The sequence below is a fragment of the Phodopus roborovskii genome, unplaced genomic scaffold (genome assembly GCF_943737965.1).
Source record: "Phodopus roborovskii unplaced genomic scaffold, PHOROB, whole genome shotgun sequence".
NCBI lineage: Eukaryota > Metazoa > Chordata > Mammalia > Rodentia > Cricetidae > Phodopus > Phodopus roborovskii.
The window spans coordinates 5,514,895-5,542,885 of NW_026125554.1; the positions used below are offsets into that span (position 1 = coordinate 5,514,895).

The following is a 27,991-nucleotide window of genomic DNA, read 5'->3' on the forward strand; positions in this document are numbered from 1 at the left end:
ACCATGAGGACATCAAGGAAGCTCTTGCCACAGCAGTCACAAGTACATGGAATCGATTTGGAGTCTGTATTTCTGGGTTATGATACGTCTCCGGAGTTTTGATGTCGGCCCTGTGGAAAAAGGAGAGGGCAGTTAAATTATGGAGGGAAAAGGGCCACAAGCATCATGGGCAACCAGGGATAGGGTCCCAGGGCTGGCCTGGATGTCTGCTCCTGCTCTCAGTGAGAGGGGATTATGAGATGTTCATGTAGACTCGTGGTAGTGAGGGTTCTGCCTATAATAAAGTTTTTGTTTTCTTCAAGATTTATTTTATTTTTAATGATGTGTCTTCTGTATGTGGGGCATATGTGTGCATTTGAGTGTATTGTGTAAAGAGGCCAGAAAAGGGTATCTGATCCCTTGTAGCTGGAGTTACAGATGGCTGTAAGCTACCAGACTTGGTTGGGATCTGAATTCTGTCCTGAGTTGGGGGTGGGGAACAGGGAGAAAATGCTCTAACCACTGATCAGTCCCTCCAGCCCAGTGGAGTTCTGGTGTTAGCTCCAGAGCATGAATGTGTCTGTCCTAGGGAAAGGGCAGCACATGGAGGCCAGCTGGGAGCTCAATGGTTGGTAAAAGCGACAATGTCCCATGTCCTAGCTGGTTCCACAGACCTAATCCAGAGTCACCCTTCAAAGGCCCAGGCCAGGCTACTCACCCAGCTCTCCACCTTGGATGGAAAAGTCCTTCTCTAAAATGAGCCACTTCCGAATTCTCTGCGCATCAGAGATCGCTTCCTGATTCACGATGTCTATGCCACACTGGATGGCTGTGTAGATCAGCGGGTCTCGTAGTTTCACTATGTCCGACACAGTGACTGCCGTGCTGCCCAGTGTCCGACAGAAGTTGATGGCTTCTGCACTCAGCTTGTCCAGGGGCTCTCCGCTCATCTGGTCTGTCTCACACTACCCCAGGACAGCCTGTCACCATGCATGTTCCCCAGTCATCCCTGACCCCAACCCAAGCCACAAAGCAGAGCCTGAGCCCCAGCTGCCTGCAGCCCCCAGAGGCTGGCGCAGCTCTAGGTCACCTTCAGCGTCAGCAGCATGCTCAGGAACTTGGCCTTGTCACCCACCAGCACAGCGTTGCTGATGATGGGGATCTTCTCCTTCACCAGGGTCTCGATGGGGATGGGGGGCACATTTTCACCACCAGCAGTGATCAGGATCTCTGGAATGGGAGTCCAGCTTGGTACAGGGTCCCACCCACCTGGGACCAGGGCAAAGACTGCTGTGGCTGGCTTCCCTGCCAACATCTACGTTCTCAGGACCCCACATGGACAGAATTTGTCCTGTTAGTTTTTGTCAACTTTCAAGCCAAGGTCTCCTGGGAAGATGGACCCGAACCAGAATATGTCTCTACTGGATTGGCCTGTGGAGCATTTTCTCAATTAGTGATCAATGGGGGAGGGTCCAGCCCACTGTGAGTAATGCCATCCCTGGGATGGTGGTCCTGGTTCTATAAGAAAGCAGGCTGAGCAAGCCATGGGGAGCAAGCCAGTAAGCAGCACCCTCCATGGCCTCTGCACCAGCTCCTGTCTCCAGGTTCCTGCCCTGAATCCCTGTCCTGACTTCCTGGATGATGGAGTGTGGCCTGAGCTGTGAGCTAAATAAACCCTTCCCTCCTTACGCTGCTTCTGATTACAGTGCTCATCATGGTGACAGAATGCATTGAAGTTTTTTTGCAGGGTTGTTTGACTTTCCCTGTGCAGCCCAGGATAAGCCCCAGGCTGCCCCATTCTCCTGCCCCAGCCTCCCTAGTGCTGTGATGACAGGGCCACCCCACACTCCCTCTGAAGCTTCTCTGACACTTCCTGGCCTCTCCTGGCTAGCTCTTCTACTGCTTGGCAAAGCCGGCACAAGGCTTCAGGGGCACAAGTCTCAGGTCTAGAGCAACCTGCTCCCAGTATTACAGGGAAGGACCCTGGTGACCTGGGAATGCTGCTAGTGCCCCTAGTACCTGACACCCTAACATCCCCCACACTGCCTGTACCTCTGGCAGCCTGGACACCCCAAAATTCCTGCCAGTTTCCCTAATACATCTAGTACTCTTTGCCCTAAATGCTCTTGGCACCTTTGATTCGTCCGGTGATATAAAGGAAATCTTGGTTGTCCATTCGGCCCATGTCCCCAGAGTGCAGCCAGCCGTCACCGTCGAGCACTTCCAATGTAGCATCCTCCATGTCCAGGTAACCCATGAACACATGCCGGCCCCACATGCACACCTCACCCACGCCATCCTTGTTCTGCTGGTACAGCATGTTCCGGCAGCCATTCAAAACCTTGCCACAGCTGTCGGGGATGTGAGCCATAAAAGTGGATCAGAGACAGGGTGGTGTGGTCCCCGGGTCCTCCCATACTGGCAACCCAGAGTCCTGACGTTCCTCGGCTGTCCCAGCTGAACTCAGGCCCCTCTGAGACTCAGTGGATATTGGTCTGACCCAGTGTTCAGGTTCTCCACATTCAGGGCATCTGAAAGGTCCAAAGGACCAGAAGTTGTTTCTACATCCACTACTACAACCCCTGAAGACCCTAGGATGACAGCGAGCCACTTCTCCTATGAGAACGCTGGGGGCAACAGCCATGTGATGGCCAGGACAGCAGCACAAAACATTACACAGAGAGGGAATGTGTGGGTAGCTGCTTTCAACCTTATGAGAAGAGGCACAGAAGGGAAACTGAGGCAGCACATTTCGTCCACTGGCTTATAGAAATGCACTGTGTACACCATAAGGGGCCATATGCCTGCCATCCTAATGCTGGGAGGTGGACACAGGAGGCTCCTCCTCAGTCTAGCCAACAGTGCGACTAATGTCCTGGTAAAATGACATGATGTGGTCATGGGTAGAGAAGGCCACATGTAGCTGAAGTGTGCCCGAGGGTGTGTCTGCAGTCCAAGGACACCATCAACTTCCAGTTATCCTCCTCCTCCATTTCCTCCTCATCTCGTCCCCCCTCCTCCTCCTTTGCTGTTATCATTACTGTTATTTTGGTCTCTCGGTTGCATTCTGTATGCCAGCAAACCTCATGCAAAAGCAGAAAGCCAGACATACAATGTGGTGGCAGGAGCAGGGTCAGCAGAGTAGCTAAAGGATTCTGGAAGAGGTCAGCCTCCACAGTAGAGGGGCCCCTCAGTGTGCAAGGTTAGGATCACTGTGACCTGGTGAGATGAGCTGCACAGAACCCACAGAAGAACCAGGGAGATTCCTGAGCTGGAGGACAATGGGGTCCTGAGGTCACAGAACACTTAAGTGGCACTGGGAGGGAAACCATGTATCAGGCAGCAATATCTTCCTCAGGACTAGAACATGGCCTCCTGGAAGGAGGCCTCTTAGAACTCAGGAAGTAATGAAAACTCACAAGTCTTGAGAATCCCTGAAACGTATAATGCCTCGGAGCCCAGCCCCAGATTCCACTAACGAAACAGTCCCAGGGAGACACTTGGAGCTGCCTGTCAAATGTGCAGGGGCTTTGGATGCGGCTTTTCTGAGGTGTGGCCCAGGCTGCTGTGGATTTGTGGGCGACGTGCTACAGGCACTCCTGTCGGCGACCTCTGACCCACAGTCTTTAATCACCCCAATAAGCGTGTTGAGGTACACTTGAGAGGAAGTGATTCGTTGGTATTTTTGGTGCTCTCTCTGGGGTAAACACACATTCATTCAAGTCTCCCCAGGGAAAGTCACACAACATGATAGATGGGTCTAGAACAAGTGCCCTTCCCAGAAGGTTGTGTGCTAAGCCAGAGGTCCTGGGCAGGGAGACTGGAGAATGGGATCCTTGGGATGCCCAGGCTCAGGATGTGTCACCCAGCAGTCACCACCCCCTTCACACGTCACGCCATGACTCTGGGGGCTCCTGAGGGCTGCAGCAGACTGGTACCTCAACACTCTGTAGCTGTTCTTGGTGGACACTGAGTGGGGTCCAGAGGTCTCACTCATCCCATATATTTCACCAATGGGGATGTCCAGACTGAGAAAGAACTCTGAGACATCCTGGGAGAGCGGCGCGGCCCCACTGAAGAAGAATTGACAGTTGTCCAGCCCCAGGAAGGTCCTGACCTTCGTGAACACAAGAGCTTTGGCCATGCGGTAGTTCATGGGGATGTCTTGCTTCCTAGGAATGGCATCGTTAAGGAGACCTAGCTTCAGATGGCACAGCCTCCTCCATGCTCCCTCACACCCACTACAGGACACTGTGCCTACCCCAGCATCCGCTTGGTGTTGACCTTCAAGCCGAGCATCTTCGCCCATGTGAACGCCTTCTTCCTCAGACTGGAGGACTTTGAAACATTTTCCTTGATGTTCTCCTGCATCTTTTCCCAGACACGAGGCACCCCCAGGAAAACAGTAGGCTTCACCTCCTGAAGGGTGTACAGCAAGGTGCCCTATGCGGGACAGAGCAGGTGAAGTACTGCAGCTCCTTGAGGAGCCACACATGTCCCTTTCCCTTCCTCAAGAGCAGCCTTTGTATCAGACATAGGCAACAACCCCCTGGCTTCACAGCAGCCAATCAGATTCAGATTCATCCACTCCCCCATCCCCACGTATGCATGTTTGCACATGTGCACACGTGTGCAAGAACATGAGTATGCAAGTGAGTGCATGTGTGCATGAATATGTGTGCATGTGTGTTTGTGGATGTGGATGTGTGGATGTGTGTGTAAAAGCATACAGACTGGTGCACAGACATCATTTTACACTTATGATCATTTGACTTCAGCACGTGTATCCTGAGTAGTTCCCTGCAACTGGGAAAGGATGTTCATGTATGAAAGCAGACAGTCACGCTTGCCTTACAATCCTACTTCTCAGCCAGCATGAAAATCAACCCGAAGTGAAGAGCTAAATGTAAAGAGCGTACAGAGGAAAGCCGGAAAATCTTTGTGGTAGCGGGGCATGGGGAAAAGCAATAAACTGAACCTCTCATCAAAGCCAAACTTCCTTCACACTTAAAAAGACCACGAAGGGAAAAACGGAAGACAGCCAGGGAACTAGAAGGCTCTTGCAAATCATGGCACCTGGTAAGGCTTCATTACCTGAATGCTTAAAGAAACCTTAAAAATCAACATAATTAGATATACAAAGAAAACTTGAAATGCAGAAGATCTGAACAGAAATTAAATCCAAGTAGTCTTCATTTTTCCTTCTAAAGGGAGCAGGTCTCCCAGTGACACAACATAACAGGATGCAGAGGGAAGGCTATGGTCAGGATGAATGTATGAGGGAAGAATAAAGAAAAAGGGCACAAACATCTGAAGAAAGAAAGAGAAGACATGAAATCCAAGCAGTCAGTGAACCCATGAGAAGGTGTTCAGCATCATTAATAATGAAGGAAATGTCAGTGAGGATGATGCTTTAAAAACATGAATATACAACCTGCATTGGAAGGCAATGGAGAAGCGGGGGAAACCTAAATGTGATAAAAATATGCAAAAGGGATTCTTGGGTCAGTGGAAACACATGATACACTCAAAGGTCTGGCACACAGCTCCGGGGTGAGCACTTACCCTGCATCCCATCCTATTCCACAAACAAAACACCCAAGATAACACAGCCACACACATGGAGGGGAGAGGAGGAAGGCCGGTGTCCTGAGGCTACTCTGCCTTATTCGCTTGAGAGGAACTCATTCTTAGCACCTGAAGCTAGGTTGCCAAGCAATTCCCAGAGACCTCCTACTCCCACAGCACTGGGTGTGTGTGTGTGTGTGTGTGTGTGTGTGTGTGTGCGCGCGCGAGAAGGGTATATGCAAGTAGCCACGCCCAGCTTTTTACATGAGCATTTGGGATTTGAACTCAGGTCCTAATGGTTGTGCAGCAAATGATCTTACCAGCTGAGATGTCTCTGTAGCATCAGCTCTAATATTTGTGGTATGCAATGCTTCTGGGGCCCACAGGAGGGAATGATTGCCACCAGAAACATCCATCATATTGAAAACCACAGAGCCCTGGTTATCTGGATTAAACTTGGCCATGAATGACTTTTTTCTTTCACTTTCTTTACGGTATTCTTGTTGAGGTCAGAGGGCAACTGGAAGGAATTGGTTCTCTCTTCCATCTTGAAGGGACTGAGGACCAAACTCAGGTCTTCAGGCTCCTTGTCAGGCAGAGTGTGTCTGTGTGTGGTTCTGGGTCTCTGTGGTGGTCTGTGTGTGGCTGTGTCTGCGTCTCATGACTGTGTCTGAGGCCGTGTGTAGCTCTGTCGTGTCTGTGTCAACATGTAACTGTGTTTGTGTCTGAGTCTGCATGTGACTCTATGTGAATCTACACACTTCACTGTTTCCATTGAGTTTCACTTTTAACATGACCCAGATGCCTTAGCCAGCACTCACTTTAAATTTAAACTCTAATACAAATTCAAAGAGTAACAATAAATTAAGGATCTTGAGAAACCAGATTTCCTGGGTGATCAGGAGGCTCAGTGTCCTGTCCAGGGTCCACATGGCAGGGACAGGGCATCAGCAGGGGACTGAGGCCCACATGTATGCTGTGTGACTGCAGGTGTAAGTGTGGCATCTATGTGTGTTTATATGTGTGTTCATTGTGTTTATATGCTTGTATTTATGTTTGTCACTGTGTGTAAATGTACATTTCTGTGTTTATTTGTATGTTTGCATGTCTATGTTTATGTTTGTGTGCATTTTTGGTTAGTGTTTTGTCAACTTAACACAAACTAGAGTCATTTGGGAAGAGGACTCCCAGTTTAGAAAATGGCTCCACCAGACTGGCCTGTGGGGCATTTCCTTAATTAGTGATCAATTTGGGAGACCACAGTCCACTGTGGGTGGTGCCATCTCTGGGCTGCTGGTCTGGTCCTGGGTTCTATAAGAAAGCAGGCTAAGCAAGCCATGGGGAGCAAGCCAGTAAGCATCACCCTCCATGGTCTCTGCATCAGCTCCTGCCTCCAGGTTCCTGCCCTGTTTGTATTCTTGTCCTGGCTTCCTTCAGTGATGAACAGGGGTGGAGAATATAAACCAAAGAAACACTTTCCTCCCTAACATTTTTTGTTTGCTTGTTTGTTTTTTGAAACAGGGTTTCTCTGTAACTTTGGAATCTGTCCTGGAACTCGCTCTGTAGACTAGGCTGGCCTTGAACTCACAGAGATTGGCCTGCCATTGCCCCTGAGTGCTGGGATTAAAGGCATGGGTCACCACCTCCTGGCCCCAACTTGCTTTTGCTCAATATATTTTATCACAATAATGGAAATCTTACCTGAGACAGTGTATTTACATATATGTGTCTATGTATGTGACTGTGTTTATGGTGTGTTCGTGTGTGTTTGTTTGAATATGTGAACTGTGTTCATGTGTTTTTCTGTGTTCGAATGCAAGTGTCTGTCCATTGATGTTTGTGCTTATATGCTTTGTGTTAGGAATGGAACTGCAGATAATGAGCAGCTGGCTTTAAAGAGGGAAGAGGGGATGGAGGCAGGCTCACTAGTTAGAGCACTTGATGGCCCTACAGAGCACACAGTTTGGTTCCCAGCACCCATGTGGGGACCCAACTGCCTGGAACATAAACACATACATAATAATACGGTTTTAGAAGATGAAGGAAGAGACCACAAGCCTAGGAATACAGGCAGCATTCCTTCTAGAAACTGGAAAAGGCAGGAAAACGGGTCTCCCCCAAATGCTCTGAGACAAACCAGCCCTGGTGACACCTCCACTTTCGCCACTTGACGGGCCAGTTTGAACCTCTAGCCCAGCGCTCATAAGGACACATGTATGTTGTGATAACCGGCTTCTTTTGTTGTCACTATATGAGGCAGCCAAGAATGATGTGGACTCAGACTTCTCATGTGGTTTTGTGACGTTTGCAAAGGGCATCTGTTTTCCACGGCTATTCTAACGGTCATCTCCAGCTCTATGAAGGAAGTGGGGAGGGGTGGAAAGACCTCGAAGACCCCAGAAAACAGGGTCCAAGCTGGAAGCCAAGAAGGTCCTGCGGAGCGGCACGCACAGGGCTCCAGTCCAACCCTGGGACTGGTCCCTCATGAGCCACAGCATCTTCTTTCCCACAGAACTGCAATACTGGGCAGCTGGGCTTGCACACAAGCACACAGACGTGCTGAGCGTGTGGCCACGTGCACCACCTGTGACCTGAGTCATGCTCAGAGCTCCCCAGGGGTCTGTTGGCACTGCACTGCTCAACCTCTTCCTCCTTCCCTTTTTTTTTTTTTTTTTTTTTTTTTTTTGGCTTTTTGAGACAGGGTTTCTCTGTATTGTTTTGGAGCCTGTCCTGGAACTTCCTCTTTAGACCAGGCTGGCCTCAAACTCACTGAGATCCACCTGCCTTTGCATCCCTAAGTGCTGGCACTAAAGGTGTGCACCACCAATGCTTGGCTCAACCTTCTTTTCTTAGCTCAGTCCTCTCTGCTGCTCCTTGCTTGTCTCTTTTCCATCCAATCTTTATCTCACTGCAATAAGTTACAAACCCAGTTCAGGGTTTGCTTCTAGTTATCCCACCCTAGGACAAACACAAGGATAAGCAGCCGGCTCACAGTAGAACACTGACAGGAGTTAAAAATGACAGGCAAAAATGTCTGTCCTCACGGAGGGCACTGGGCCCCTGGAACTGGAGTTACATGCCCGTGTGAGCTGCTATTGGGTGCTGGGAATTGAACCCTGGTCCTCTGCGGGAGCAGCTGGTGCTTCTCAGGCCAGACTTGACCCTAGAGGTTGGGAATTCACAGGAGCCTGTGTGTGCACACATATGTGAGCACATAACCTTTTCTTAAAGGGGGAAATTAGCAGGTTGGCTCAGTGGGTGAAGGCACTTGCCACCAAGCCTGATGACCTGAGTCTGTCCCCAAAATCACAGGGTGGGAGAAAGAATGGTCCATGGACCCTAAAATGTCCCCTGACCAGCATGTGCCCACCATGGCGCATACCCCAAATAAATACATAAATGCAAGAGATATTGAAGGTGATACAGACTTCCAACGCCACTCAGGTCTCTACTGAACTTGTTTAGGGTGCAGTCTACACAACTGTTCTTCACATCAGGATAAAACTAAGAAAATTTACTCAGCTGTTTTCAATACTGTGGAATGAAATAGGAAAGGAAGATGGAGAAAAGAAGTCCAGACGCTTATTGGGGCCCTCACCCAGCCTTACCCTGAGTGCATCTGGTTGAGCAAAGAAAGTGAGTCCCCCGACCTTGATGGAGATCCAGATATCCATCATCTGGGCCGAAATGTGGCTGAGTGGCAGGTAACTGACTACTGTGTTCTGGAGCCCTGAAGCGTGGCCCAGATACAGCTCCTGGCCCAAGGCCCCTGCGGTCCATGTGATCTAGAAAACAAGGGTAATCCAGAGCTCTGATGCCTCACCCAAGCACCACTGTGCACATGTGCACATGCATGTGTGATAGAGACCAGTTTTCTTCCTCAACTGCTCCCCACCTCACTGTTTTGAAATTTTAGCTACAGGACTGGAGAGGTGGCTCAGTGGCTTGCTGGTGGATCGGTGGCTCGCTGCTCCTGCAGAGGGAGGAAGGGCCCTTTCAGCTCTCCACACCCACGTGGTGGCTCTGATGTACGCCCATAGCTCCAGCTCCAGATATCACCTCTTCTGGTCTCCAAGGACACTCACAGACACCTGCTGTCTGTCTGTCTGTCTGTCTCTCACACACATACACAATTTCTTGAGATGTGTACTTACCTGTGAGTGTGTGTGTACCCCTTTGAGGCAGGCTCTCTTCTTGAACTGGACACTTTGCAGCCAGGCTAGGAAGCAGCAGTAAGCCTGGAAACCCTCATGTCTCTGCCTGACTCACCTCCAGCTGTGACAGGCTCATGTGATGCCCAGATGGCTATGTGGGTGCTGGGTTCCACACTCCACCCCTAATCACTGCACCATCTCTGCAGCCCCCTCTGCCTTGTTTTTTGACACAGGGTCTCTTGCCGGATCTAGGACTCAACAGTTCAAGTAGGCTGCCAGGCCAGTGAGCACCCCCTACTGCACCTAGGATCCTCCTGTCTCTGTCCCACCTCACATGGGATTCCTACCACGCCCAGGGTGCTGAAGATTGAACTCAGGATCCCATGCTCGTATGGAGAATGCCGTACTAAAGCCACTGCCCAACCTTTCCCATTTGTGACCCACTACTGTCATGCTTGTGGATACAGAAGGTTCCCTGGGACTTGGTGGCTGGCCACAGGTGAACAGCAGGTTCAATGAGAGGCCCCGTCCCCAAAAGAAGGGGGAGGGTGACTTGGGAAGACATGCTCCATATGCATACAAACAGAATCCCAATTGTGTAGAACTACCCCAGCAAGCAGGAGGAGTGAATCTAAGGGTACTGCTTTGTGATGGTTAATCTAGAATGTCAATCTGCAGGGGATGGGGTATGGCTCTGCTAAAAAACTCTTTTCACACAAGACTGAAAACTGGAGTTCAGGTCTCCAGAATCCAGACATGAGTGGTGTTCTAGTCACAGTCACCAGTGCTGTGAGGCCCAAGCAATGTGGGGGGGGGAAGGCTTCTTCAGTCCTGAAGGAAATCGGGACAGGAACTCAGGTAGGGCAGGAACCTGGAGGCAGGAGCTGATGCAGAGGCCATGGAGAGTGCTTATTGGCTTGCTTCCCATGGCTTGCTCAGCCTGCTCAGCCCAGGACCACCAGCCCAGGGATGGCACCACTCACAATGGTGGGCCCTCCTCATTGATCACTGTTTTGGAATATTATTTTAACTGGGCAAAGATGTGTTACATTTGTTTATGCTGCATTTGTTTAACAATGTAAGGATGTGTGTTTAATTATGTAAAGATATATTGCTTCTGTTTCACCTTGCCTTCCTAAGGCACCTGATTGGTCTAATAAAGAGCTGAATGGCCAAACGCTAGACAGGGAAAGGATGGGTGGGGCTGTCAGGCAGAGAGAATAAATAGGAGGAGAAATCTAGGCTGGAGAAAAAGCAAGAAGAAAGAGAAGGAACATGAGAGAACAGGGATTCCCCGGCCAGCAGCCAAAGTAAGACACACAGAAGGAAGGCAAGGAGCCCCAAGGCAAAGGTTGATAAAGAGAAACAGGCTAATTTAAGTTAAAAAGAGCAGTCCAGAGGAGAGCTGAGCTGAGGCCCGACATTCATAACTAAGTCTCTGTGTCATGATCTGGGAGCTGGCTGGTGGCCTGGTACAGATCACTAATTAAGAAAATGCCCCACAGGCTGGCCTGCAGCTTGGTCTTATGGAGGATTTTTCTGAATGCAGGCTCCCTCCTCTCAGATGCGCTGGCTTTGTCATTAACAAAACTGTCCAGCACAGTGCACATGTGTCACCTGCAATCTGTCACTTGGAAGGTGGAGGCAAAGGATCCCAGAACAGCTGAACCTAGGATCCTGAGTCCCAATGGGAGGCCTCACTCAATATATGGGATGGAGAGCAATTGAGGAAGACATCAGTGACAAGTGTTCATGCCATCATCCCAGCACTCAAGAGGCAGAGGCAGAGGCAGAAGGATCAGCTACACAGCAAGTTTGAGGCCAGCCTGGGCTACATAACACCCTATCTCAAAATCTAAAAACAAAATAAAGTAAACCAATCAGGCCAGTGAAATGTCTTGGTGGGTAAAGTGCCTTCCTGCATGGAGACCCAGAGCCAATGTGATGGTGCTCACTAATAATCCCAGCCCCAGAGAGGTGGGGCAGGAGGATCCATGGCCATCTGGCCTGGCCTGATCACTGAGAGACCCTATCTCAAAGAATCCAAGATAGAAACCCCTGAAGGACCACAGCTGAGGTCAGGTCCCCCCCCCACACACATACAGAGTCTCACACTCAAACACTCACTCAAACATATAGAAACAGAGAGACATATTTACATACACACACACACACACACACACACACACTTAAAAAAAAGCCACCAGATAGAAACCAAGACACCAACTCCCATTTCACAGACAGGGAAACTGAGGCATGGCATCATCAGTTTTCTTGCCCAAGATCACCAAGCCTGGCTTTGGACCCAGGTCTTCCAAGCCTCCAGCTCTACCAACTGCCCAATTCCCCATGAGAAAAGACCCATACAGACCTCACACACCCCTCCATGTTGCTCTGTTTTACCCAGAGGTGAACATGCTGGTGGCAGAGGTGGGGGGGACCCTGGCTTACATTGTCATGGCTCAGCATCACCCCTTTGGGGTTCCCTGTGGTGCCCGAGGTGTAGATGAGAATTGCGCACTGATTGGCCTTCTGGCTCAAGATGATGCGATCCAGCTGCACGTTGGGGATGGCGTTACCCAGCTCCATAAAGTCATGCCACTGTGGATGGCAAGGTGGGGAATTAGCTGGCTCCTGCTCAGAATCCATCCCACTGGCTTACCCCAAGACATGTTTCCAGTTAATACAGAGGAAGGGCCAACAGCTGGGAGAGTGCTCAGAAATGCCCCAGCTACGCCCCCAGGGCCTGTCAGCTCAGACAGGCCTCATCTACAGCACAGGAATGCTAGACCCTCTCTTTGGGCTGTCCCAAGAAGTGACTGACTGATTGGCAGTGCTGTGGCCTTGGACAAGCATCTGTGGTCCCCTGACCTAGCCCTTTGGTGTATATGCTATCCTGAAGGACAGCATGGGTTGTAAATAACAAAAGACTGACCCTCAAATAGTTTAAACAGAAGATTTTGAGAGTTACAGTTAATTACTTATTTGGGGGTGCATTCTTGGGGAACAGATGCCACAGTGTACCTACAGAAGTCAGTTCCCTCCTTCTACCATGTGAGTTTCCAGGATCAAGCCCCTTTACCTGCTGAGCCCTCTCTTTGGCCCAACCCCCAGAGGCAGGTGATTCCCTGGAGGGAGCTCCCATCCTAGGCTTCCTGAGCTCACATTGTCAAGGTTCCCCACCCAGAAGTCATCCCTGACTGGAGGAAGCCAGAGTATCTCATCAATCCAGGACTGAATAGTCAGAGTTTGTGAAGAGGAGGAATACAGGCTGTACAGATGGGACTGCAGGGTCCTGCGGTGGTGGGGGCCAAGAGCCAGGAGATTAGCCACATAAAACCTTTCTGAGCTGCAGTTAAAGAGGCTGACAATTGGCCTCCCTTCTTCACGACAATTGGGGTTTGCCTTTTTTCTTTTTGAGACAGGGTTTCTCTGTATAATCTTGGCTGTCCTTAAACTCACTCTTTAGACCAGGCTGGCCTCTAACTTAGAGATCTGCCTGCCTCTGCTGGGGCTAAAGGCAATAGCACCCTTTAGGTTCAGATGATCTTTCCAGGGCAGCTAAGTAGACTGAGGCACTGGTCCATAAAAACGTGTATTCTTAAACTCAATCTTAAAACTGTAGGCTTGAACCCCTGTCATGGTAGCAAGATTTTAAATCCCAGCACACAGGAGGCTGAGGCAGGAGGATGTCAAGCTTTAGGCCAGCCTGGGCTATGAATTCAGGACTAGCCTGGGCAACATATCCAGATCTACCTCCATTCCAACCTTATAGGATTGGAATAGATAGATACCTTGCTGTGTAACAGAACCATCCCCTGTAAGTGTCCCAGTGAGGGGTATTGCTGCTCAGAGGGAACATGGCATAATCTTTGTACTGACTTGCTGTTCCTACAGTGAGGATGCTGCTGCCACCTAGTGGCCAAAGGCTAGAGGCAAGCCTTAGCATCCCACTGTTTCAGTACTATCCCTACCAAGGGTCCTCTGCCCCAAGTTCAAGAGTGCCAAGCCTGAAGAGTTAGTCAGGGATACTTCTAACTAAGGAGGCTTACTTTTGATTTTTCTTTCCTCTTAAAACTCATCATTAAAGATCTCTCATTACACACCAGGCAAGAAGACAGACAGCTTTGCCCCCAGCCCCTCGTTGGGGGATTCTAGGCAGTGGCTTCACCCCCCTGACCACGCCCCCAACCCCTCACTGGGAAGTCTCAGCAGCCTTTCTACTTCTGAGCCTCTTCATTTTAATAGAGTGTCTTAGTTGTTGCTCCCACTAGCCTTAAACTCACAATCCTCCTATCTGAATCTTCCTATAGGTTAGGATAGCAGGCCTGTGTCCCCAGCCTTGCTTCAAAGATAAATCTTGTTTGGCTGGTTTTTTCGAGACTGGAACTAGCTCTGTAGACCAGGCTGGCTTCAAACTCAGAGATCCGCCTGCCTCTGCCTCCTGAGAGCTGAGATTAAAGGTGTGCACCATCATGCTCCACTTTTCCTGGAACTCTCAATGTATGCCGAATCAGCCGGCATTGAACTCACAGAGATCCTCCTGTGTGGCTACCATGCCTGGCAATGGGCTTTTTTTTTTTTTTTTTTTTTTTAAGATAAATACTTGAAGCCATGTGTGTTAACTGTCTCCATGTAGTCATTCCACGATGTACATAGATGTTACAATATTAGATCGTGGGACTGATGAGCCCGCCCAGTCAAGCCTGACTACCCCAGGACCCACATGATGGAATGAGAGAGGTGACCTTTCTTACCTCCCCGCCCCCCCACAAATAATACACTCCTAACACAAGTAAATGCAGTAAGGTTTGTAAGAAAAAAGAGAAAAAGCATATAGTAGGCTATAAGTTTGATATAGATTATGGGTCTGTGTCTCAAAAAGATAAAACATGCAAATACAGATATGCCAATTTCCCCCTTGAAAGTTGAAAATAAGATTTTAAATAACATGTTTTAATCAACTAAGTTTTCAATTGTTTTTTTCTTTTTCTTTTTTTCCAACTACTTTGTTTTTTCTGACAGGCACAAAATAATGAGTTCCTGCCTTCATCTACTGGTTTTGAGTTGAGGGATCTCAACAAGAACAGAAACACTTGCCACTGCTCGCCCATTAACACTGTCTCTGTAGCCACACACACTTTTCTAAGGGGCCCACCCACTCTCTTGTGTGGGCCTTTCCACCTCCTTCCCTAGAGAGGCCCCACCACCACCTTGCACAATTCCTCAAGGAGTTCCTGCCCACTCACTGTGTATTCACCTCTGTGTCCCCACCTACGATCTCAACCAGACTCAAGCCCCTCCCCTCCCGCAGGCCCCTCCCACAGCCCCGCCCCTCCCGCGCTCACGGAGTACAGGTTCCTGATGCTTTCCTCCAAGGGCAGCTTGTACTGCACGATGGCTTTCACAGTCTCCATCTTGTCCGGTGGAATCTGAAAGAGTTCCCTGTGGACTCAGGGTCCTGGGACGCAGGATCTGCACCGGCCTGCTCATCAAGGCGCCTGCACACGGTGGGAGAGGAGGGCCAACCCCACAAAGCTGTCCTCTGTCCTCCACACACGATGGCATGCGTATACCAGCACACATATATGCACATATACAGATGTAATTTTTTTAAAAGAAAGACGTTTTTAAAAATCAGGGCTGGGGCTGTGCTCAGTGGGCATTCACAACGTGCTGTGGTGTGTACTCAGTACCACATCAATCAGGTGTGATGGCACTTATCACCCCAGTCCTCAGGAGATGAAGGCAGGAGGATCAGGAGTTCAAGGTTATTTTCAGCTACACAGTGAGTTGGAGACCAGCCTGGGCTACCTGAGGACCCAGCTCGAAACTGACAGACATGCTTTCTTTGACATGGCCATAGAAGAAATTCATTGAATAAACATGACCAACAACTAGACCACAGGTGGACAGACATGTAGTCCCTGCTTGAAAAGTTTCTAGATAATGTCTGACCCAAGACTGGCAACATGGACCCAACTGCCATAGCAGCTCTTGTATTTTAATTTTTTAACGTTTGTGTCTATGTGTGTGTGCATCTTCATGTGTATAGAGGACAACATCAGGGGGTGAACAATGCTGGGCATCTTCCTCCATCACTCTCTTCTTGTCTTTTGAGGCAGAGTTTCTCACTGACTGACTGGCCGGGGTCCTATCTCTGTCATCCTCACACTGTGATGACAGATCTGTGCCACTGGCCCTGGCTCCTGGCATAGGGATTCAGCCTCAGGTTCCCACTGAGCCACCTCCTCAGGCCCTGATGGCCAATCTTAAACTGAACAATGTGTTCATCTGGCCCCCTGGGTTCCAGACCATCCTGCAAACCCAGGCAAGTTCTGGGCATCTATGCACATGTGAGGAGTAGAAGGTGTTTCTGTAACATCCGTAAAAAATACAAATGAAAGTGAACATAAATGCTCGGGGTCACAGGTGCCTAGCCGTGCTAGCCTCCTGGGTTGGGAGGCTAGCTAGACTGTGGTTGGGAAGGCTTGGGGATCAACCTCCCCACACTCACCCTGCTCCCTAAAGGCAGTTTCTTCTGGAGATCTTTTGTGGGTATGCCTCAGACTGTACATCCCAGCACCCACCCGGAGTCCCACTCACCGACAGGATTTTCTGCAGCTGTTGGTCATTCTCCACCAGCAAGATGTTCAGCCTGGCATGCTTGATGACATACTGACAGGCATCAGCTGAGTTGGTGGTATAAATACCAACACAGAGGCCCCTGGGGACACAAGACACACTCAATCGTGGGCGGACTCAGTGCTTTTGAAAGAGATCATCCTTTCTTTAAAGACTTTCTTGTTTTATTTTGTTAATGTATGCGGGTGTTTTGTCTGTATGTCTGACTGTGTATCTCACATGCATAAAGGGCCCACAGTGGCCAGAAGTGGGAGTCAGATCCCCTGGAACTGGAGTTACAGATAGTTGTGAGCTGCTATGTGGGTGCTGGGAATCAAACCTGGGTCCTCTGCAAGAGCAGCCAGTGCTCTTCCCACAATGTCTTCTTCTTTAGGATTACATGCATTTGTGTGGATGTGGTGGCTCATCCCACAGTGGGCCCGTGGAGGTAAGAGGGTAGCCAGCTGATTCTCTCCTGCTACCCTTGAAGCCAAGGCATGAGACTGAGGTCAGCAAGTTTGGTGGCAAGCACCTTTGTCCTCTGAGCCATCTCCCCAGCCAGTGCTAGTGTCTTACGTAGCTTCTCAGAATTGAGCTCAGGTCCTCACACTGATAGCATGAAGCCTTTGACCACCCAGCTGGCTCCCTAGCCAGGGCTGTGTGTTTTTGGAAGGACCACTTTACCACAGAGCCCCAAACTACCAGGCTTCCGTAGAGGACTCCAATTCTGAGAACTCAGCCGGGGCTAGGGACGGCCAATCCTGCAGGGGATTCCAGTTCAGTTCCCGGCACCACCTTGGTTCACAATGGCCTGTAACTCTAGCTGCAGGGGATCTGGCCCCTTTACCCCCTCTCCTGGCCTCTGGACATCTACACACACACACGCACACACACAAATATACACCCGCACATGTGCACAAATCTTAAATTTGAAGAAGCTATTTTAAAAACGAAGATGAGGCCGAGGTCACAGGTGGAGGGGGTGTTACTCTTGACCTGCCAATCTGAATCCAGGTTTGTGATGAGTCAACAATAATTCAAGAACATTAGCCATCTACCCAGCATCTTGTGCATGACCCTTGTCCCATATCCTCTGCAGTCACAAGAAGACATATTGGTTAAAAATTAAGAGCCCAGATGTCTCAGGAGCTGTGTTATGATAACCACAGACTTGTGTAAGCAAACCCCATTAAGCTTGTAGAAACACCTTGTTATAACAAATTGTAAATTCCCGGAATGTGCCAATACCCAAATCTGAAACTGTAAAAATTCTTTCTTATGTCACCCCTGCCCGCCCCCCTTACCTGTGACTTTTGCTTTAAAAAGAGGCTACTCACTCTGTTCCAAGTCATGGTGTCAGAACCCGATCTGCCTGTGGCCCTGACTAGATAGAAGTTCTGGTCCCCTGTGGTGATGAACTAAAGTTGCCTCTGCTCAACTAACTTGGGTGGCCTAGTTCTCAATATTTGTGCAGCTCCCGGACCCAACACTGAGCAGCTGGTGGCAGTGGTTCGTCAACATGACCCCAGCGGTGGAACATACCCAGCCAAGATGGCACTGATGGCGCCTATGACCCACTCAGGGGAGTTAGAGCCCAGGATGCCGACGCCATGGAAACGCTGCAGGCCCAGCTGGAGGGAACAAAAACAGAAGGAAGCTGCCATCAGCTCCTGGGCATGACCACTTCTACTCAAGATCTGGTCAGGAGGAGGGGAGAAACAAACAAACAAAAACACCAGCGCGAAAGCAGTCGCAGGGAGCAGGGGGCTGCTGTGCAGCCTGCACTCCAGTGCCAGGAGCTTGCTCACTGCCCTCTGTGCATCCATGCGATGAAGTCCCCTTGGTGCAGAAGTCATTGTGGGACAGGGCTAGAAAGCACGTCCACTTGGCTGTATAGCCATTTCTACCATCGGCCTCAAGACTCTTCCATTTCCCCCACATGAGTCTCTGCCCACGTTCAATGCTAACTCTGTCCCTCTCCAGACCTTGGAACCCACATCGCACTTCCTGGTGCTGTGGGTCTGATGGGTCTAGGAACCCCTTAGGATGAGATCTTGCAGTGTGTGTCCTCTGTGTAAGATTCACATCATCAAGTATCTTGTCCTGGGGGTGGGGGGTGGGAGGGCTGTCCATGCAGTATCATGTATCAGGTTTCCTGTTTCCAAGGCTGTATAGCACCCCACTGTTCAGACACATCACACTTTGCTTATGCACCAGCACTGTGGGCACTTGGCTGGTGTGAACATTGTTGTGGTGGCTACAGATGTATGGATATTCTTGTAAGGCCCTGGTCATGATTCCTCCGAGCATATACTTACAAGAGAACATTCTGGGTGGTCTGCTAATTCTATGCCTTTTTTGTAGGAAATGTGTATGAATGGTGTGCATGCCTGTGCATGCATGTGCCCACAGAGGGTATCCTCAGGGGTCATTGCTCACATGCCATTCATCTGGGTGTATGGGTATGCAGGAGGCTGGACAGGACCTCACCTTTTCCTCTGTCCCTGTGTTGAGACAGGTGTCCCACTGCACCAGGCCAGTGAGTCTGTGTTCACCCACCTGTTCAGGGGCTTCAGGAACAAGCAGCCACACCTGAGAGCCTTTGGGATGAGCCTCTGCTCACCCACTGGCTGGGGGTGGGGGTGGGGAATGCAAGAACTCACAGCCACACCTGGCTTTTGAAATCAGTTCTTGCTGGGAAAGGTTCAGGAAGCACAGCCCCTTTGGGGAGCGTGGGGCCTGGCCCACGCCTTTGTACTTTTCCAGGCACAGCCTTGTGCTTCTCCTTGGAACTCACCATACAGGCCAGGCCACAAGTGGGTAACCTAGGATCCACCCTTCACCTCCTTAGTTTTAATTACGAGCACGTGTGTGCACACTCGCAGATGTGTGCATCTGCATACCGCTGCCCATGGAAGCCTGAGGTGTTGTGTCTCCTGAAACTGGAGTTTTTAGCCTGAGCCACTGCCAAGAACCAAACATGTCCTCTGGAAGAGCAGCAAGAGTCCTTAGCAGCTGAGCCACCACTCCCACCCCAAGCTTTTTAAAATAATGTTTATCTGTATCTACTGTGGTGTCTGAATGAGAATGGCCCCCAGAGGCCCATATATGTGAATGCTTGGGCCCAGGTAGTAGAACTGTCTGGGAAGCTGTAGAAGGTGTGGCCCTGTAGGAAGAAGTGTGTCACTGGGGTGGGCTTGGAGGTTTCAAAAGCCCATGGCAGGCCCAGCCTCACTCCTCCTCCCTCTGCCTGTGGATCAGGATGTAGCCCTCCAGCGCCATGCCTGTCTGATCCCTCCACCATGATTGTGGACTAAGATCCTGAAACTGTAAGCCAGCCCCTCAATGAAATGCCTTTTTATATAAGAGTTGCCTTGGTCATGGTGTCTCTTCAGCAATAGAACACTGACTAAGATGGAAGTTGGTGACAGGGAGCAGAGTAAAACTGTGACAGGCCAGACCATGCCACTTGTTGGTGGATTATGGACTTTGGGGCTTTAGATTAGGACAATGGCTGGATGCTTTAAGTGGGCCTTCATGGGCCATCCTAGGATGATCTTGGAAGACAGTGGTGCTGGGAGACTGTAGACTATGGATGCCCAACTCAAGAGGTTTCAGAGGACAGTATTAGCAACAGGGCCAAAGGCCACTTAGGATATTTTGATGAAGAATGTGGCTACTTTCTGCCTGAGGCTAATGTGAATAGATTTGGACCAATGTTGTGGGCAAATGAGATTTCAAGACAGCCTAATATTGACTATGTCACATGACTGTTAGTGATCTAAGCAGGTCTACAAGGGAAGGAGTGAGCAGGGCAAAGAGAAGTACAAAATGTGCTCTGGGCGGCATCACGAATGTCATGTTGGGGCCAAGTCCTGTGCTCAAGGGTATGACATGCTTAGAGAAAAGTCTGATGCTGAAATAAAGGAGTGGTACCCTCAGGGTGAGACCCCACTCAGCTAATCCTGCAACGTATGGAAGAAATTAAAGGAAGGCTGTGCAATGAGTCAAAGCACATGCGCACAAAGGTCTGGGGTGTCTAGGCTCTTCCCCCAAGAGGCAGCAGGCCTTGGCAGCATCAGGATATGGTTCTGGTCACGAAGGGTAAGGAGTAAAGTGGTTTGGAATGTCCCGCCATGGTTAAAGGAAGCGCAGAGGCCAGGCATGTGGTAGGGGAGTCCCTGCATGGAGGCTGTGGAAGTGAAGCCTGGGATGTATTAGAGAACCCCAGGTGATGGAGATGCCTGAATGTGGGATACCTGCCATGGAGTGGAGCTGCACTTCAGGCAGGGAGTCAGACCCAGGCACAGAAGTGTGCTGCTGTCATTGATACTGGAAAGCATGCAGACCCAAAGAGCCATCCAAGCTGACACCAGAGTGACAGGACAGGACATGGAGTTCCCTGCCAGCTCTCCATCCTTCTGGTTTCCTCACTATGCTCTCTTCCCAGCCTTTTGGAATGATAACGTTATGTTCTGAGTCATTGCATGCTGGAAGTGTGCAAGCTCTGATTTGATTTTACAGTTAAGAGAGTGCTTTGGTCCTTAGAAGAGACCTGGGACTTCGGAAGTGTTAGACTGTGCTAGACTATAGGGACTTCTGAAGTTAGACTGAATGCAGTTTTGCACTATGATATGGCTACAAGCCTAGGAGGCCAGGGAGCGGAATGTGTGTGAATGAGAATGGACTCATGGGATCATATGTTTGAATGCTTGGTCCCCAGTGAGTGGAACTGGGAAAGATTAGGAGGTGTGGCCTTGCTGGAGTAGGTGTGTCACTGGGGGTGGGCTTGAAGGGTTCAAATACCACCCCAGGCCAACTCTTACCTTGCTTACCACATGTAAGCTCTCACCTACTGCTCCAGCACCGTGCACGCATTCTGCATGCTCCCCACCATGATGGTCATGGACTAGCCCTCTGAGACTGTAAGCCAGTCCCAGTTGCCTTGTTCATGGTGTCTAATCATGTAGCCTAGGCTAGACCCTAGCTCACTCTGTTGCCATGATGATCTTGAACTCCCAGCCCTCCTGCTTTCCCTGCCTGAGTGAGGGTGACAGGTGTGCACCACCATACCTGATTGTATGTGGTACTGAGGATGGAGCCCGGGCTCTCTGCCCATGCTGAGACACCACTCTGGTCACTGAGGCTCCACCCAGCTCCTTTTTAACTTTCTGTTTGTTTTCTGAGACAGGGTTCCAGTACCCTAGGCTGGCTCAGAACTTAGGACCCCAGAGTCTACCACCCCACTCTATGGACCACCGCTTCTGAATGGCTGATGCAGGGAGCTGCTCACCTTGATGAAAGACCTGGCTGCCTTGCGGCATGCTTCGTAGTACTGGCTGAAAGTCAGCGTGTCCCACTTTTTGCCGTTCTTTGAGGCCAGGGCTGGGTAAGCACCAAATCGCTCGACAGACTCTTGAAACAGCTCGGGAATGGTCATCGGGGTCTCATGGCCTGGCCCATGTCTGGAGAGCCTCAGGAGCACCTCTTCATCACAGTGAGTGCTCCACAGCCTGGGAGGAGCTGTAAGAGTCGTAGGTGTGGGTGGTGCTGAGCTGGAGCACTGGTGTATACTGGGCCAATGCTCTACAGCCCAGTCACAGCCTCAGCCCTACATGGGCATTTTCACACAGTTTTTTGTTTTTCTGTTTTGGTTGTTTTGGTAGCCTTGGCTACCCTGGGACTTGCTCTGTAGACCAGGCTAGCCTTGAACCCACAGAGATCTGCCTGCCTTTGGCTCATGAGTGCTGGGATTATAGGTGTGCGCCACCACAGCCCGGCCTTCAGAGAATTTTTACAATTATTTATTGATGTGGGTGATTGTTTCACCTGAATGTACGTCTGCACTGTTCACCTGCAGTGCCTACGACGGCCAGAAGAGGGCACAGCAAGTGCTCTTAACCATTAAGCAGCATCTCCAGCCCCCATCAGGATTTCTATCCAATATTGGAAGCTCAATGGCTAGAGGTGCTGCCACCGAGCTGCTGGCCTGAGTCCAAGCCCCTGGATGCACATGGGGGGGGGGGGAGGAGAGAGCTGGCTCCACATGTATACAGCGGTAAGCCCCACCCTCAAAAACAGACAAATAAATGTAATTTTTTTTTTTTTTAAAGGAGCCAGGCACAGTGTCTCCTGTTTATCAGCTCAGAGCTCTGGAGGCTACGAGTAGGCTTTGTCAGTGAGGGCTTGCTGTGTGTGCATGAGGACTTGATCTCAGGTCCTATGTGCTCAGGTTAAAAACAACAACAACGACAACGAAAAACACAAAACCCAGGAGCATCATGGTGGGCCTGTAACCACTGGTTCAAATAGATGGACCAACAGATAAATAGATGTAAGTCCATAGATAAATTGATGGATATAGACGGGATAGATGGATGGATAGATGTAGACAGAGGATAGAAAGTATACATGCATGTATGCATACACACACACACACACACACACACACACACACACATACATACATGAGAGTGGCTGAGGAGGACACCTAACATTGCCTCCTGGCCTCCACATGCATGTGGGTATACTAGGGTGCATGTTCTCCTGCACACATATGCACACACACACACACATACATGGAGGAATTTGAGGTCATCCTTAGCTTCATGGTGTGTTAAAGAGCAGCCTGGGCTAAACAAGACATGGTGTCCAAAAGGGGAAACAAAACAAACAGGAACTGACAAAGACCGTCTCAGACAACAGGATCATGGGGCATCAGTGCACTGTGGTTTAGATACAATGAGTTCTCAATGGTTCCAAACCTTCCTGATGCTGCGACCCTTTTTAATACAGTTCCTCATGTTGTGGTGACCCCAACCATGAAGTTATGCTCCTTGATACTTCACAACGGTAATTTTTCTACTTTTATGAACTATAATGTAAATGTCTGTGTTTTCCCATGATCTTAGGTGACCTCCGTGAAAGGGTTATTTGACTCCCAAAGGGGCCCTGACCCACAGGTTGAGAACCACTGCTAACCGTCTTGAAATTTTGGTTGGTTGTGGTGTGGGGGGAGCTTTAAGGGATGAATTTTTTTTAATTAAAGAGGGATTCACGGGCCTGGAGAAATGGTTCAGCAGTTAATTAAGAGCACTGGCTGCTTTTCCAGAGGACCCAGGTCCTATTCCCAGCACCATGTGGCAGCTCACAACTGTCTGTAATTCCAGTTCCAGGGGAACTGGACCTTCTGACACCTTCACATCAATGCACATACAATATTAAAAAATAAAAATAAAGAGAGACACACAGCCAGTCATCAATCCTCACAAGTGAGGTCTTGAAGCAAGTCTGATCTATGTGTGGGGACCTTTTCATGTAGCCCTGGCAAGAAGCAGAGGGCTTTTCCATCTCAAATCCTACCCATGTGACACACTCACTTCCTGCAGCACCAGCTCGAGACCAGAGTCCAAATGCCCCAGACTGTGAGGGACCTCTGACGATACCGTAACACATGGTGTGAATGCCAGCAAAACATCCACAACGTAAAGTGAAATGAAAAACAATTTTTTTAAAGTAACGAGCTCTTCCTTTGTTGCAGGAAGCTTGAAGCACAATGTTGGCTCTGTCTTGTTAGAGAGACCACTCTTAGGAAGGTCTAGAGTGAAAAAGAGCAAGAGTTTCAAAATGTAGAGTGTGCAGAGAAAAAGAGAGAGAGGCTGGCCCTGCACTGGGACGCAGGGAAGGACCATCAGGCCAACCCCACCCAGCTAAGCTCTAACTCCTGAGGGCATCTGTGCTCCTGGGAAGCAATTGGATGAAAAGACTGCAGTGCTGTGGTCCAAGGGGGCGGGACCCATCTCAAGCTGGTAGCACAGTTTACAAGGTGCTGGCTTTGAACGGACAAGGGATGCAAGAGTCAATGAACTGTGGATTCTTTTTCTGTGGCTTCAGAGATGCTTAAGCCAGGCTGTGTGTGGAGGGGTTATCCTGTGTGCTGGCTAGATTTACGTCAACTTGACAAAAGGTACAGTCATCGGAAAGGAGGAAGCCTTGATTAAGATGCCACCTTAAGATTCTGTTATAGGGCATTTTCTTAGTGATTGATGGGTAAGGCACCGCCCACTGTTAGTAATGCCATCCCTAGGCTGGTGGTCCTGGGTTCTCTAAGAAAGCAGGCTGAGTAAGCCATGGAGAGCAAGCCAGTAAGCAGTGCCCTCCATGGCCTCTGCATCAGCTGCTGGTTCCTGTCCTGCTTGAGTTCCTGTCCTGACTTCTTGGGTGGTTTAAATGAGAATGGCCCCATAGGTACATATGTTTGAATACTTGGTCCCTATTTCTAGTGCTGTTGTGTATGTGTTTGGAGGGGTGGGTGGTTAGGCGTGGCCTTGCTGCAGGAAGCATGTCACAGCAGAATGGGCTTTGGGATTAAAAAGCCCCATGCTAATTCTACTTTGATCACTGGTTCCAGATGCAAGCTCTCAGCTCCTGGTTCCTGCTGCCATGACTGCTACTTGCTGCCATTCTTCCATCAAGGACTCAGTCCTCCAAACCATAAACCAGATAAAACCTCTTCCTTAAGTTACCTTTGGTCATGGTATCACCATACCACTGAAAATAACCAACGTACCAAGGATCAGAGAAGGCCAGAAGGGAGGCCACAGCCTCAGAGCATCAGCAACAGCCAAGGGCATGTACTACTGCAAGCTGGAGAGGAGGAACCTGCAAGTGTGTGCGTTTATGTACATGTGCATTGAGTAGAAGTTCCCTCTGAGATCAAACACGCCACTATGCCAAGAATGCTCAAAAGTAAACAATTCAGAACCCTCAGGAAGTCCCTGAAACTGACCAGATTCACCAGCTCCTCCCTGCATGTGCTCATTGTTTTTTGTCAAGTTGACACAACCTTAGATGTGTCTAGGAGCCTGGATTGAGAAAATGCCTCCATCAGATTGACGTATAGACAAGTCTGTGGTGCACTTCCTAGATTGATGATTGATGTGGGAGGGCCCAGCCAGTTGGATGTGGCACCATCCTGGGCATACATTCTTGCATGGTGTAGGAAAACAGGCTGAGCATGCCAGGGGGAACAAGCCAATAAACAGCAGCCTCCATGGCCTCTGTTACAGCTCCTGCCCTGATTTCCCTCATGATGGACCATGAGCATAGGATAAAATAAACCCTTTCCTACCCAACTTGCTTTTAGATGGTGTTTATCCCAACAACAGAGACCCTAGCTAAGGCACACCCTACAGATGTATATAACTGCTAACAACTGCCGAGACACGCTGTCAGAGTTGTTGAGCTGGAAGAGGCTCAGGCTAGCTGAAGCACCTGGAAAGGATGCTTTCCACCCTGTGTGGTGGCCTACAGGTTCCAGCTCTGTGAGTTGTCAGCCATGCTGGGGTGGATCTTGGTGACACAGCTGTCTCCCCTCACCCATATTCCTGTCAGTGACCCCAGTAAAACTCATGGCTCACCAAGTGGGACTTTGGTGGTATCCATACTTTGTTCTGCTGCAGACTCCCTACCTGGGATGAGTGGACTTGGTGTCTCCTTGGGAAAAGTCTTTCTTGTTACACAATGGGGGTAACACATAACAGTGTGTGTGTGCATGTGTATCTGTGCATATGTATGTTTATATCTGTGATTGTTTACTGATGTTCATGAGTATGTTTGTGTATATGTACATTATGTTTATGTGCTTATACTTGTGTCTGTGTACATACATCTGTATAAACCAGTGTGTATGGATACGTATATATACAGGTACACATGGAGGCCAGAAGTCAACATCCATGTCCTCCTGGGTTGCTCTCCACCTTGTGTTTTGAGGCATGGTCTCTCCACTGAAATCAAACTCCCTGACTGCCTGGGCTGGGGCCAGGGAGCCCCAGGGATCCCTCCAGTCTCTGCTTCCCCAGGGCTAGGGTCACAATCCATAGCCACTAGCCTTCCCCATCTAGCCTTCTGATGGGCTTTGGGGCAACTGAGGTACCCATGCTTGTGAAGCCATCTCCAAAGCTCCAAGGCAAGTTTTTACAAGGTCAAGACTGCTGGAGAAGGGACTACAGAAGTGTCCACTCTTCCAAACCTCTCCTCTGAGAAGGGCTGGTACAGGGGTGAACAAAGCTGTTCAGATCACACGCTGACCTTAGGGCTTTCTCAGGTCCCTGCATAATGACCCCAACTCACTAACACTCACCCATGTCATCTACAGGAATGGCTCCTGGGATGTCACCCACATGGGCACAATGCCAACAGAGATGATGGGGGATATCCTGCTGTGTGAATGTTTCTCTTATTGGTTGATGAATCAAACACGGTGTGGCTAGTAGCCAGGCAGGAAGGATAGGCGGGGCTACCAGAGGAGGAGAATGCTGGGAAGTATAGGCAGAGTGGAGATGAGATGTGAACCCAGGAAGAGAGTACACACAAGGCATTCTCCGGTAAGCCAAGACCATGTGGAAATGCATAGATTAATAGTTATGGGTGAATAATTAAGACAGAGCCACTGGCCAACAGTTTCATAATTAATATAGTGTCTGTGTGTTTATTTAGGGGCTCCAGAGCGGCAGGAACTTGCCCGGGACAAAGAACGATCTGTAACACACAGAGGTGCTGCCGACTCTCCATGGTGTAGATGTGTGTGATCATGAAGGAAGGTGCATGCGCATGCACACACACATGCATGCACACATACATGCATGCACACATACATGCATGCACCACACATGCACACACACAATCCTTTTTCAAATTTTATGTGCAAGGATGCTTTGTTTGCATGTATGTTTGTGAACCACACAAGTGGCTGGTGCCCATGAAGGTGAGACAAAAACTTCAGATCCAGGGGAGTCTGTTGTAGTTACAGGCAATCCTGAACCACCACACAGGTTCTGAGAATAGAACCAAAGTCCTCTGCAAGAGCAGATAGTGACCTTACCCACCAAACCATCTCTCCAGCCCCATGTAATTTTTTTTAAAGTATCTGTGTGAGTTGGGTATTGGTGTCACGTTCTTTTAATCCCAGCACTCGGGAGGCAGCGGCAGGTGGATCTCTGAGTTTGAGGTCAACCTAGACTACAGATCAAGTTCCAGGACAGCTGGGGCTACACAGGGAAACCCTATCTCAAAAAACCAACTGCCCCCCCCCCAAAAAAATGAAAGAAAAAGCAAAAGAAAAGAACAAAGTACCTATGTGATTAGTTTGGTCGGCTGACACTATTTTGAATGGCCCGGAAGAGGCTCTGTGAAGAACTCTCTAGATCGTGTGTCCTGCAGCATGCCTAGAGCTGTCATCCACCTCACTTAATCCCCCCTTAGGTTACTTTTGCCCTTTGTCTTTAGCTCCAGAAACTAGATAATATGTAAGTGAGGTTCCCAAAGGGCCAACAACCCCTAGTGGTCACCCGTGGTCTAAGTGACTGAATTCCAAATTGCTGACCACTTGCTACTTCATGCCCAACCAGGAAGGTCAGGCATACTCGGCCAAGATAGCCCAGGTGGCACTGTGGGCCACGGTGCCCACCCACTCCCCGGTGCTCTCTGGCCATCACAGACCTGGGGTGACATCCATGCCTCTGTCAGGGTCCTCCACCTTCTTCTCCTGAGCCATTGGTGGTTCAGCCTTTCCAGATTCACAAGGAGCATTCGTCAAAATGCTGCACAGCCACAGGCAATGAATCAGAGAAGGAAACAGAGTAAGGTTGGCAAGAAAGGCAGAG

At 49.6% G+C, this 27,991-nt stretch overlaps 1 protein-coding gene across 1 annotated transcript; it reads right to left on the reverse strand.

Moving 5' to 3' along the window:
* Acsbg2 (acyl-CoA synthetase bubblegum family member 2) lies at window positions 1–27,985 on the reverse strand. Its single transcript, XM_051177641.1, has 13 exons — window positions 27,828–27,985; window positions 21,619–21,848; window positions 17,868–17,956; window positions 16,308–16,428; window positions 15,050–15,133; window positions 12,153–12,302; window positions 9,156–9,332; window positions 4,241–4,422; window positions 3,918–4,151; window positions 2,113–2,330; window positions 1,070–1,209; window positions 698–944; window positions 1–110 (listed from the first exon to the last, which is right to left on the reverse strand). The coding sequence occupies exons 1-13, from the start codon at window positions 27,880–27,882 to the stop codon at window positions 37–39; spliced, it is 2,001 nt and encodes a 666-aa protein (XP_051033598.1). The 5' UTR covers window positions 27,883–27,985; the 3' UTR covers window positions 1–36.
* Between the last annotated feature and the right edge of the window lie 6 nt (window positions 27,986–27,991).

Coding starts and splice junctions, on each gene's coding strand:
- Acsbg2 (XM_051177641.1), bottom strand. CDS start 27,882: ATGGCTCAGGAGAAGAAGGTGGAGGACCCTGACAGAGGCATGGATGTC. Junction 21,849..27,827: donor AGGCATGGATGTCACCCCAG/GTCTGTGATGGC, acceptor CGACTCTTACAG/CTCCTCCCAGGCTGTGGAGC. Junction 111..697: donor CATCCAAGGTGGAGAGCTGG/GTGAGTAGCCTG, acceptor CTTTTTCCACAG/GGCCGACATCAAAACTCCGG.